The sequence below is a fragment of the Geotrypetes seraphini genome, chromosome 6, assembly GCF_902459505.1.
Source record: "Geotrypetes seraphini chromosome 6, aGeoSer1.1, whole genome shotgun sequence".
NCBI classification, from domain to species: Eukaryota; Metazoa; Chordata; class Amphibia; order Gymnophiona; family Dermophiidae; genus Geotrypetes; species Geotrypetes seraphini.
In genome coordinates, this window is record NC_047089.1 from 29,068,009 (window position 1) to 29,081,160 (window position 13,152).

Sequence of the window (13,152 nt, forward strand, 5' to 3'; positions counted from 1 at the left end):
ATGTAGGTCCCCAATTTGGTAAGTCTAGGCTTCCTTATCACAGTCACTTCCACAAACTGAAAGTTTCACCTTCTGGTAGGTAAAAATTCGAGTGAAATCAGGAGACCCTGTGCAAGTCACAACTCTTCACTGCCTAAGGGCCTTAAATTGTGACAACTCCAAGGACAGGGAAATACCCACTGCAGTCAAAAGTAACTCATCTTGAGCTACAACTGAAAAAGGTGTGAGCCAAATCCACTCAGTTAATATTTAGCCCAGTTTGTAAAGTCTGAAGTAATCCAGTGTGCAGACTGAGCACATCCATGCTGTGTAAATTTTAACAATATTTTATTTTTGGTTTCATATCTATTTCTTTTCCCACACTACATCAGAAGTAATCTACACACAAAAATATCTGTGCAATTTCAGAAGAATATCACACTGTACTGAGCTTAGTATAATTTATTACAATAGGAGAGAATGTGTATTGACAGCACCCCATATTTTTACAAACCTATGTCACTACTGCCACCACATACAAAAGTGAAAAAGACAGACAACAGATATTTTAAGGGTTACTGTTGGTCTTCCATTTTAGGATGCAAACATGGGTTTCCTCACACCAATGATTCTTAGCTCCACTTCGGTTTAGGTAGATGTGAATGTCCAAAACACACAAGCATAATGACATAATAGATTTTGGTGCTTTTTGTGAAACATGCTTAAAGGGAGGGGAGAATAGCCTAGTGGTTAGAGCTGCTGCCCCTGAGATTGTGCGTTACAGTAGATCCCAGCCTGCTCCTTATGATTCTGGGCAACTCACTTACTTGTTACTTGCCCCAGGTACCACAGTTAGATTGGGAGTTTGCAGATAGGGAAAAATAAGTAAAAATATTTGAATACTATTCAATGTATTGTAAAACGCCGTTAATAAATCCCATTAAATAAATAAAATAACTAGAGCTACATCCCCAGGAAAATGCAAGAAGGAAATAAAACAGCCCAATATAAGCCTATATTGCCAACATAGGCTGTTTTACAACGTATATTAAAAAGCTATTTATAATTCTAATACACACTATGGCAGGCAGAAGGCTCAAGTATGGTTACAATGAGCCTCTGGGGATCATCAAGGCCAGGCTGGTCTAGCCCCGATTTGTCTCGCTGTTTGCACAAACTTGTAGTTCTTTCACTATTGTTTAAAAAAATCAGAGCTATAAATTTATGCAAGCAGTGGGGCAAAATCAGGCTCCCCTTAACGTTTGCTTAACAGGAACAGGGGACCACCCAGTAATCCTCGTTCATGGTAGCAGGTTAGACACTAAAATTCAGTTATAGGCAAGTCCCCAGCTCTTCTCTACTAAGGCAATCCCATCAGGAGCTGGACACTTCCCCTGTTCAAAGTAACAGGGTGGTGGACAGACTTCGGGCCCCACAAGGTGCCGCCAATGCCACATGGGCACAAACTGAACGGGCTGGGGATAGAAATATAAGGAAAACTCGGCCACGGGGCCCAGGCATAACAGGTTTCTTCTTTTTGTAGAGAGATGCCAAGAAAGCGCGTGTAAAGAAAATGATTATTTCCCACCCCACTTTTCCTTTCCCATGAGAAGCCAAAGACACACAGGTGAAGGGGCTGAGGCCACATCGGGACAGATACGGACCTTGCAAAGCTGCTGCCCCTGGGAGAGCTCCTCGAACGGGTACCGCTGATTGCACTTCGTGCACGCGTATAGTGCCGTAGCCATTCTCCGCCAAACAATACCCGTCAAAACACCGAAACAAGCGAAAGCAAGGCAAAGGGAAACGCGGCAGTTCACAGCTTCCGGAGACCTAGACTGGGCCGAATAGCGGCTTCCGGCCAGGGAGATCAGCGTTGCTCGTCTTCCTGCTTCCTTCCCGTTTTACTCTTCCTTTTTCTCTTCTCTCACTTTTTTTAAAAAATTATTATTTCTGGTTCCGCGGTGTGACTTTCGTCACTTTTCGTCGTCGCCTCCCCTCCTGGTACTGACACACGCCACAAAAGAAGGACGCGAGAGCCACCAATCGGCCATCGAGCACAGCGAGCGGGAAACCGTGGTTTTGAATCCGCCCGGCCAAAGAAAGCGCGAGCCTGGAGCCTCTGCCCAATTGAAACTCGCGACTCTCACTTGGCCGCCGAATATCGTGTTGTCATTGGCTCAGCGCATTTAAGCGAAAGTTTTCTAGCCCACGCTCGCTTTTTTGGGGGGGAGGGGGAAGGGGGGTGTTGTAGATTACTACTCAAAGCGAACGCTGTGTCGTTACAAGAGCCTCGAGCCCTTCTGTCATTAGCGTAGTTAAGCAGTTATCCGCACAACATAATTTCAATGCCCCTTTTCACTTTCGTGGCCCGACTGAAAAACAGGGCGAGAACTTGCCCCCGCACAACTCTGCAGAACGCACGGCGCCATTTTCGAAACGTCCTTGACACTGAAACCACTTCCCGCCGCACGTCATTGGCTGGAGGCCTTCACGCGCGCAGTAATTGGCCGTCATTGTTGTCAATCAGTGCCAAACTTGTTGACAAAAGTCATTCTGCTGGCTGATTGGCTCCTGGGTTGTCTGACGGCAGGAGGGCCAAGGGGGGGTGTGTGCATTGCTGCGCAGTCCGGGTTTGGGCGGCTCGCGTTCCTCTTTGCCTGGATGGGACTCTCTTGGGGATAAGAGAGATCCGGCTCCAGCAGCAGCAGCAGTCTGGAGAACGGCACTATCCTCAAGGAGCGGAGCCGGAACATGGCAACAGCAGCGACGTCTTCCTTTGTGTTGGTAAGGCGGCGGGGTGCTGTTTGTGTTTAAAGGGCACAGTTGCTGGGGAATAAACAGTAGTTCTTTCTAGCTGAAGAAGCGAAGCCTGAGTTCACATTTGGCTTCAGAGACACTGTACGTCCATTTTACAACCTTATTTTCTACGGGTACAACACACGTGTCCCTGCTCTCTCGGGGAAACGTGCTGCAACCACAGCTTAAGCGCGCGTGAGCTAGAGCCAGGGATGCGTCTTCGCGGCTCTTTCCGCATGTGCTAGGAGAGACTTCCGCTTCGTATTTCTGAAACGAGAGACGCGGGTGTCCTGTTAGTCTGAGGGTAGGGAAAGGGGTGGTTTAGTATATATATATATTTTTCTGTGCCTGAAATGGAGTACAGTATTTAGCTAGACTTAATTATCTGTTTCTGGTTGATAACTTATTCTTTGTAGTTCCTCGTGGCATGCACGGGTTCTTGACTTTGTAAATCGCCTTGATCCTTTATTGGTTACAGCAGCGGTCTCAAACTCTTTGTAGGGCCACATTTTGGATTTGTAGGTACTTGGAGGGCCGCGGAAAAAATAGTTCATGTCTTATTAAAGAAATGACAACTTTGCATGAGGTAAAACTCGTTATGGTTTATAAATCTTTCTTTCATTGACTAAAACAGACCACCCTTAAACTAAACAACTCCCCCCCCCCCCCCCCGTAAACGCTCCCAGGAAGCTCCAATTTTCATGTATTCTTTACCCATGGAACTTAAATTAGTATGTACCTTGTTTATGTAACTTTTCTATTTTAGGCTCCTTATCATTCGCTGATTGTCCAGCCTTCTTTCAATGTGAACCGCCTAGAAGTTGCCTGACTATGGAGGTATAGAAAAATAAAGTTATTATTATTAATTGCTTCTAATCATTTCAGCTATACATAGCTGAAAGCAGTGCAACATGCTGAAAGTGAAGTTTAGATAGTTTTTCACTTTCTGCATGAAATGATCAGAAGCAGTTAAGGAAAGATTTATAAAATTTAAAGAGTCTTACCTCATGCAAAATTGTGATTTAGACTCTAAAGTATCGACCGCAAGAGACAAGATTTTGGTGTAGTCCTCTAGGCTTTTTTGTAGAAGGGATAATCAATATCAGACTTGTTCCTGGAAAACTTGTGCCTTAAGTGTCCGGTGGTCACGTCCACAACCGCCTTCAGCTCTCACCTCCTCCAGCACCGGAGGCAACCGCCATCTTACATCAAGCAGTCACTGCCAGGAGAGGTGCTGAATTTCATGAGAGTTCATGAGATAACGTACACACGCACAAGCTGCACTGCCTCCAATGGTTACCATACTTTCTGGAACGTCCGCCTCACTGCTGTAACCTCACACAAGCGCTTTCCTGTGTCTGTACGAGATTGTGAGGTGGAAAGGACAATCTCATACAGATGCAGGAAAGCGCTTGCGTGAGGTTACAGCAGTGAGGCGGGCAACATTCCAGAACAATGGTAACATACCGAGGGCCTCAAAATAGTATCTGGCGAGCTGCATGCAGCACATGGGCTGCGAATTTAAGACCACTGGGTTACAGCGATCAACAAATCTTAGATTAGATTAGAAATGCATGTAGTATTTTCTATTCATCTTTTTTTAATGAGCCTCTTCCATTGGTTAGACCAGCAGTAAAGGGGCTGTAATGATGTTTTTACTATCTTGAATACTCTCTTCTTTAGGGATGGGGTGGTTATTATGATCTTAAGTACATATGCACTTTGCTGTATGGGAAACCTTCCTCTTAAAGAGAGCGACAGTAGAGATAAGGATGTGCACTAGAGCAGTGTTCTTCAACCTTTTGACACCTATGACCGGCAGAAATAAAATAATTATTTTGTGGACCGGCACCGCCTAAGTCGTGCCCTTCTCCACCCCAGACCCCGCCCCCATAATAGTACTGATTGTACCATTTTTTTCCATTCATTTTTCCTATATACACACAATATACAGTCAAACCTCGGTTTACGAGTGCTTTGCAAGATAAGCAAAACATTTGCAAAATCGACACCTCGGAAACCGAGTTTGACTCGATTTTACAAGTGCCACCCCCGCGATCCGGCATCCCCCCCCCCGGCTCGCGTTGTCCCCCTCTCCCGGCGATCCTACATCCCCCCTTATCCGGATTTGGGACCAGCACCAACGCACAGGACATGCTGGTGCCGGTGCCCAAAGATCCTCCCTCTTGGCTGGGCGGTGTGTCGGAGATCCTCCCTCTTGCCTGTGCTGGGCTGGGCTGGACTGGGCCTTGAGCATGCGCAAATGCTCAAGGCCCAGCCCAGCACAGGCAAGAGGGAGGATCTCTGATGCCCAGTACAGCCAAGAGGGAGGATCTTTGGACACCGTCACCAGCATGTCCTGTGCATTGGTACTGGTGCTGGTTCCAAATCGGGGTAAGGAATGTTATTTCGGTGCTTGGGGGGGGGATGTAGGGGAGTGGGGGAGGATGCCGGTTTGCAGGGGGGATGCCGGATCGTGGGGGGGGATATGGAGCAGCACCGGTGGCCTCGAGGGGGGGGGGAATGGAGCAACGCCGGTAGCCTCGGGGGGGGGGGGGGAGGAGGATGAGGTGGAACGAATCAAGCGAGTTTCCCTTACTTCCTATGGGGAAACTCGCTTTGATATACGAGCAATTTGGTTTACGAGCATACTTCTGGAACGAATTATGCTCGTAAACCAAGGTTCCACTGTAATTGTATTAACAACACATAATGGTTAACCACAAAATTAAAATACACAAAGCACACTGTATGCTTTTCAACATTCATTCCTACCAGAAAACAGATAATCCCATGTAAATGCAGGACCAAAAACTAAAAGTACTAATATTTACAAACAAACCATAAGATGCAAGACTCTGCAAGCAGTACAACCGCAGAGGAAAAGAAACAAATGCATTTCTTCCTGAACAGACAAATCAATCACTAAATAAAAACAATAAAAGAATTCCCCCTATCATTGGTGTCTCTCTCCCTCCATGCTGTGCCTTGCCTTCTGGCCTGTCCAAAGGGTAATCAGCTCATAAATCTAATCTATAGTCCAGTTATCCTGGGCAAAATGTACCCGGTAAATGCGTCAACCTGCTCTCCCCTTAGTTTTCAGGGACACACCATCACATGTGGGAAATCAATCTGAGCCCCCAAATGCCCTTCCATCCCTTTGCTATCCGCAACTGGCCAGGACAAAACTCAGAAAGCCGTGGTCAATGTATTTGGGATCAAGGGTGAGAGTGGGGGCGGGGCTAAACCCAACGTAAATAACCCCCTCCCTGGCCACAGTCAAGCAGTTTGCTCCATACTTGGGGAGGGGCAGAGCTGCCTCCCAGGAACTTCTGGGGCCGCGCCCAGTCTGGCCCCTTCCAAAAGGAAAATGGCTCTTCGGGCTTTGAGATGGCAAGGGGAACACGTGTGGGTCGAAGGAGCCTTTGCACCCGGTTCGGTCAGGTAGGCCCTGACCTCTGCATTGAGCACCTGTCTTTCGTCACCAGCTCCCTGAGGGCTGTGGGCAGCGGCTCCTCCGGAAGCTTTCCCTCTGACGTTGCTCTAAACTCTTTCTTCATTTATTTCCAAAGACGGGTCCTGCACCCTTCCTCCAAGCAGCTCCAAACCATCCCTAATATAGGCGCTAAAGGAGATTAAAGCAGTTCAAGATCTCAGAAGCTCCAAGAGGCCCTTTTCATAAACCAGTGTGCTTACTGTAGCAAAAACAAAATAACTTCCTGCAGGGTGCGCTGAGACATCTCACAGTAATTTTCAGGTGTGTGCACTTTCTGAATGTCCTGATAATTTTTTTAGCCCTGGGATTAGGTCTAAGGGTGGAGAGTTCTGCACTTCTGGCTTAGTATGGCTACTTAGCCTCGTACTAAGCGATTAGTCCATGCTTACCTGAGCTTATACCATCTTTGTGTGGCAGTAGAAGCTCACCCCATGCTAATGGCCACATAAGAAAATTGGTACATGACCATTAATGGGGAAAATAATCATTTTATCCCAGGATAAAAGTGGCCACTTTTTACTACAGTTTGGTTAAAGGGCCCCCAAGTGTGGTGAAAAGCAAACCGGAAGAGGACACTCAGCAGCTCACACGCAATCCCTTCCAACCCATTTGCTATTGCTCCCTCAAGCACAAGCCCCGATCCTCAGTCCAGCATCTATCCCTCATTTTCAAGTTCTCTTCCCCCACTATTTCTCTCAAAGTCCAAACCCCAAGTCCTAATCCAGCATTTCCCCCTCATTCTTTCAAACTCCTCCTACCCAAGTTGTTTGAGTTCACCCAAGAGCTTTCTTACACCAGTGTCCCAACCTCCTCTAACACAACGCTTTCCCTTGCCCAGCGTTCCGCCCCCTAATGCAATTTCCTGTGTCCGGCAGGGAGGAACATAGCTTAGATAGATAAGTTGCATCAGAGGGGGGCAGGTGACCTAAGGTGTTTGAAGGTAGGATGGGGGAGAAGTGGGGTTTGAGAGGGATTATGCGGGATCGCAAATGGGGGGCAGAGAGAAAAGCATGCTGGACCAGGGAATGCCCAAAGGATGGCAGACCACGGGGGAGGTGACCCCAATCCCTGAATGCATGTGAAGAAGGATGCTCGGCGTGTGAGTGTGAAGGAGTCAAATGCGTGCGACTTGATGGTTTTGTGCACTGCACTGCAGCACTTAGGGAGCCAGCCTGATGGACGTGCTGGCCCTGCGGTTGAAGAACACTGCACTAGAGAACATGATTAAACTCTCCAGCTGCACGCAATCAGTTCCTAATTTACATAGGTATGCACAGCCAACCTGAATCATAAAGCAGCACATTAAAGATAATTTGAAAGAAAAAACAAACAAACAAATGTGTTTTTGTTAAAGTCTGCTGGTCTGTACTTGATGAATTTATTTTGATCATTAACATCAGAACTTGTGCTAAAATAAGTTTTGCTTAGTTTCAGGAGTCTCTATATCGAAATATTCATGATGCAGCAATGTCTGATGGGCTGTCTTCACACTCGTATGCCTCGTATCCAAAAGGAAAGCCCTTCCTGAACTGTGATTTAACACGTTCTCCTGAGAGGCCAATAATTCCATATCCAGAGAGCAACAGTAGGGGTAATACTTCTAGCTAATATAGCATCCAAGTGATTTGTGCTTATTTTACATTGAATTCATTATTATGGCTTTGTACTATTTTCTGTATAAATTATTGTAAGTTTTGGGTAACTTCTATAAGGTGTGTGTATATATGTAAGCTATTCATCAAGTCACTAGGACTCGGACACAAATCAATGGCACCTAACGGTAAACCTACATGAATGACGGACTCAGTCATTCGTAGTATTTTCTGACTGCCTCTTCCGGGAACTAAAGTCAGTCTACAACAGGGATCTCAAAGTCCCTCTTTGAGGGCCGCAATCCAGTCAGGTTTTCAGGATTTCCCCAATGAATATGCGCATGCACCACTTTCAATGCATATTCATTGAGGAAATCCTGAAAATCCGACTGGATTGCGGCCCTCAAGGAGGGACTTTGAGATCTCTGGGCTACACCAATCAGGAGCTGCATTGACGTGCCAGATAGCATGTCAAAACAGCTCCTGATTGGTGCAGCCTGACTTTAGTTCCCAGAAGAGTTGGTCAGAAAATACTAAGAACCTGCAGGACATCAGCCTTTTTTTCAGCACCCGCCGCTACCCCTGCATCCCTCTCCTGCCTCCGATCTGCTCCTAAACTGCATTCGCAGTTTTTCAAAATTCACGGGTGCTCCTGGAACGGAACCCTCACAAATTTCGGGGGAGTATTGTATATATACATACACACACGTACAACAGCATTTTACATGTTTTCCAGGGTATATATGCATAAAAGTATGCTATGATACATAGCATATACTCTTACATACTGTGTATGTAGGTGTATCTGGGGCTACAGTTGGTACAGAAGTGGTAATTTACCTGTTAAATCTTATCGAATACAGTAGTCTGTTAACCAGAACTCAAGCAACCAACAAAAAAAATCAAAGAATTACTGTAATACTTTAAATAAAAATGAAAATCAATTTCTGGTGGAAATTTAAAGTGTAAACTTGGCACACTACACCTGAGTATGCCCATGCTTTGCCTACCACATGTTTGGTAGTTTGTCTGAAACAGTTTATGGTATCGCATAGTATGGGGTATAGTATTAGGCCTATTTTTTATAGTAACTCTCAAGCAACCAGAAACTACATTTATCCAACATCTATCAATACCCATGGGTGCCAGTTAACAGAGAATCTTCTATACAATTTGAATAGAGAGGCAAATGTTTGTTGACATAGTACATGGCAACTTGGTTGTCCGTCTGAATGAGGACTACCTGGTCGTGAAGAAGATGCTGAAAGTTTTGAGAGCATTGAAAATCGCTCTGAGTTCCAACAGATTGATGCAACACTGACAATCCGTGCTGGACCAATGGCCTTGAGTACGGAGACCATCGAGATGAGCCCCCAAACGAAGATAAGGAGGAATCTTGAGGCTCCTTATCATGAGAGATGCACCACGTAGAAAATCTAGTCCATTTTTGGTGGTACCATTGTCTAGTGGCAGGCTTTCTAGAAGCCTCTAAAATGTCTCTTACAGGTTGAGAAAACTGAAGAGGAGTTATGTTGAGAGGTACCAAGTGTCAGGTGTAGAGACTGCAGGTTGGGATGAAGTAGAGATCCTTGACTCTGTAAGCAGAGACGGAAAAACTGGTAGAAGGTATGGCTCCCTGTGCTGAGTTAAAGTAGAAGGGAGTACCAAGTACTATGTCCTCTGCACCACAGAAATACTAAAGTAAACAATAGAAAAATAAAAAAATAAATAAATGATTGCCAGAAGGCCTTTGACAAGGTACCCCTTGAGCGACTACTCAGGAAGCTGTGGAACCACGTACCAAGTACCAAGTACTATGTCCTCTGCACCACAGAAATACTAAAGTAAACAATAGAAAAATAAAAAAATAAATAAATGATGGCCAGAAGGCCTTTGACAAGGTACCCCTTGAGCGACTACTCAGGAAGCTGTGGAACCACGGGATGGAAGGGGACGTACACAGATGGGTTAAACACTGGTTGGCAGGCAGGAAGCAAAGGGTTGGAGTGAAGGGACACTACTTGGACTGGAAGAGGGTCACGAGCGGTGTTCCACAAGGGTCGGTACTCGGACCACTGCTGTTCAATGTATTTATAAATGACCTAGAAACAGGGACGAAGTGTGAAATTATAAAATTTGCGGATGACACTAAACTGTAGCAGGGTTAGAACCGTGGAGGAATGTGAAGACCTACAAAGGGACCTGAACAAACTGGAGGAGTGGGCGAACAAATAGCAGATGAACTTCAATGTAGAGAAATGCAAGGTCATGCATATAGGGGGAAAAAACCCGATGTACAGCTACAAAATGGGGGGGTTAATACTAGGGGAAAGTAACCTTGAAAAAGACTTGGTTGTGCTGGATACAACAATGAAATCAACGTATGTCCTTGTACATGGTGAGCGTGTTGTCGGGGGAGCGGCTGCCTTAGGAGAGGAGAGAGAAGTCGCGCGCATGCTCATTCGGGATGGCCAGTTTAGATGGGAGCCGGGAGAGCGCTGACGGACGGCAGAGGCATAGCAGAAGCAGGAGGGCAGCCGCATGGGGACCCTGAGGAAGGAAGGCAACACTTGTGGAATCGCTGTGCAGCACCCGCAGGCAAGTTCTCACCCCTGGGCCACCATTGCAAACTTCGGTTGTAGAACGAATCTTCTGAGTTTGCATTAAAGCCTATGGGGAACTTTGCTTTGAAAAACGAGCATTTTTTATTACGAGCATGATCCTGGAACGGATTATGCTCGTAAACCAAGGTACCACTATATATTCCCCCTTTTTGGAAAGGAAAGGGTTAAAAATTTGCCAGTTTAACAGCTGAGCATAATATAGTATTCCATTTATGGTTATGGATTGGATAACTCAAGTCCCGCCTTAATTTTTACTTCCTGTAATAAGACACTTTATTAAAATTTGGAAATATTAATTAGGAAGAATACATACTTTGTAAACGGGTTTCTACTAGAGCCTCTAATGTAAATATAAATATTCAGCTGATGAGGACCCCCAAGCTGTTAGCTGAGGACTTCCTCTGCAGTTGGCTGGGGGTCCCTTTTGCCAAGCTTGGCAGGCAGCAGTTGCATCCCTGAATCACAGATGCTGGCACCTCAGTGGCTCATGGATGCTGCCAGTGACTGCTGCGCTTGGTGGAGGAGAGTTCTGGTCGTCTCTAGAGGAGATCCTCTGCTGGCGGTGCTTGGGGATCCCCACCAGCCACAGCAAGGGTCAGCAAGTACTTCAACACTTTCCTTTTTGTTTTGAACACAATACAAAACATCTGCTATATACATTTACCAAAGCTAACATATTTTAGTTAATAAATTCCATTTTTTACCTTTGTTAGTCCCAGTTGAATTTCTTCGCAGGGCAGCAGGCCCTGCACAATGCATGTGACTGACGCGAAGCCTTCCCTACGACGTCAGCTCTGATGTCGGGGGAAGACTTTTGGGTTGGCTACATGTGGCGTGCTGCAAGTAGGAAAAGAAGACAAGCCTCTTGGCTCGAGCTGCCTTCAACCCCGTGGGATCCCCAAGACCACGAGGGGGTTCCCAACGGGATTCCCGTGACCCGAAGGGGGAAACCGCGGGATTCCCGTCGTCCCCATTCCTGTGCAGCTATCTAGGGAGACCAAACACATGTTAGGGAGACTGAGCACATGTTGGTTTGTATCTTTTAAATGCTTTTTACATACAACTGAACATGCCTCATACTAAACGGTCAACATGGATTTAGCCAAGGGAACTCTTGTTGCACCAGTTTGCTAATCTTTTGTTAACACCTTCAAAAACACATGGGTAAAGGTGAGCCTGTTGTAGAATATCTAGATTTTGGGTTTTTTCCCTAAATTCTGTTGACAAAGTCCCTTCTAAGATAATTAAAAAGCCATATGATGATAAGCAATGTTCCATTGTGGATTGGGAACTGGTTAGAAAACAGTACTAGGGTTAAATGGCCAGCACTGTCAGTAGAGGAAGGTGAATAGCGGAGTGCTGTAATGATTTGTACCGAGACTGGTGCTTTAAAAAAATATATATAATAATCTGGAAATAAGAACAATAAGTGATATGCTCATATTTGCAGATGAGACAAAACTATTCAAGATTTGTTAAATTGCAGGAGAACCTTGGGAGGCCATCAAAATAATAGATAAAAATTTTAACATGAATCGTTGCTTAGTGATGCACATTTGAGAAGAATAGCCTAAATTATGGCTAGGTTACACATTAGGAGTCCCCACCAAGGAAAAAGATTTAGATGTCCTAGTGGATTGTGAAGGAGTCTATAAGAAATACCATTCACCCTTAACAGCACTCCCTCACAGTCGCAGAGCCACCTTAAAAGGCAGGCCACAGAGCAGTGAAGAGATGAGTTAGCACAGTGTCTGGCAAACTTTTTTTTAGCTCCGGCACACTAAATGGAGCAAATGTTGTTTTGCAGCACATTATTACTGAAATTATACCTTTGTAAATGTTTGCTGGCATGAGCAGCATCTTCAATCTTCTGCTTGCGCCGCCCTCGGCTCCCTTCTGATGTCAAGTCCTGGTCCCATTACAGGAAGTGACATCAGAAGGGAGCTGAGGCTGGCACAAGCAGTAGGTGGAAGATGCTGCTTGCATTGGTGAACGTTGGTATAGAGCAGTCAGTTGAGGCCCAGAGGAGAGAAAAGAAAAGTGACTTCTTCTAACATTATGTACCCAGCTGTATAAATTATAGAAGCTCTAGCCAGGTAGGCCAAGTTTTAGTTTGGAACCTTGTTAAGATTGTGACTTTTAAACAGAGGGCCAAGCTCTTGGAATCTAGCAGTGGATCTACTACTTGGAACCTGGGTTGACATCTGTTGAAAACAGGATACTGGGCTTGATGGACTTTCGGTCTGTCCCAGTATGGCAGCTCTTATGCTCTAATGTAAGCCAAGTATAGGACAATCAAGGCATTGTGACATCATTGATGAGGTTGGTTTTTAGGCATTAGTGGAATGAGGCTTTATAACATCACAATCTCAGCTCTGGAATGTTGCTGTTCTTTGGGTTCCTGCCAGGTACTTGGGACCTGGGTTGGCCACTGTTGGAAACAGGATACTGGGCTTCAATCTGTCCCAGTATGGCAACTCATGTTCTTGGCCAATTTATGCTGCGTTTTGAATAGACAGAACTGTGACTCTGGGATTCCAGGCCAGAGAAAAGTTGTTTTGCTGCTTTTAAATACAGATCAGTGCATGCTTTGGCCTTGCAAGAACTGGCCACAGCAGAGAACATTTTGTTAACAGAACAACTAGCCTTTGCTTTGTTTATT

General features: G+C 45.5%; 2 protein-coding genes across 9 annotated transcripts in view; one reads left to right on the plus strand and one right to left on the minus strand.

Moving 5' to 3' along the window:
* The window catches only part of FAM76B (family with sequence similarity 76 member B), a 105,007-nt gene extending 102,625 nt beyond the window's left edge, over positions 1-2,382 (minus strand). For all 3 annotated transcript variants that reach the window (XR_004539815.1, XM_033948064.1, XM_033948065.1), the window contains exon 1: positions 1,644-2,382. Coding sequence is in view for 2 of the 3 variants with exons in the window: in XM_033948064.1 (XP_033803955.1) it covers positions 1,644-1,727 (84 nt within the window). In the remaining variant the exon portion in view is untranslated. The remainder of the gene's footprint in view (positions 1-1,643) is intronic.
* A 34-nt stretch (positions 2,383-2,416) lies between these two features.
* Positions 2,417-13,152, plus strand: part of CEP57 (centrosomal protein 57) — a 119,120-nt gene continuing 108,384 nt past the window's right edge. For 3 of the 6 annotated variants that reach the window (XM_033948057.1, XM_033948061.1, XM_033948062.1), the window contains exons 1-2: positions 2,417-2,766; positions 7,703-7,865. In XM_033948057.1, coding sequence (XP_033803948.1) covers positions 2,734-2,766; positions 7,703-7,865 — 196 coding nt within the window. In that variant the 5' untranslated portion in view covers positions 2,417-2,733. Of the gene's footprint in view, positions 2,767-3,544; positions 3,616-7,702; positions 7,866-13,152 lie in introns of those variants that run through there. The other 3 variants (XM_033948059.1, XM_033948058.1, XM_033948060.1) reach the window with 3 other exon arrangements.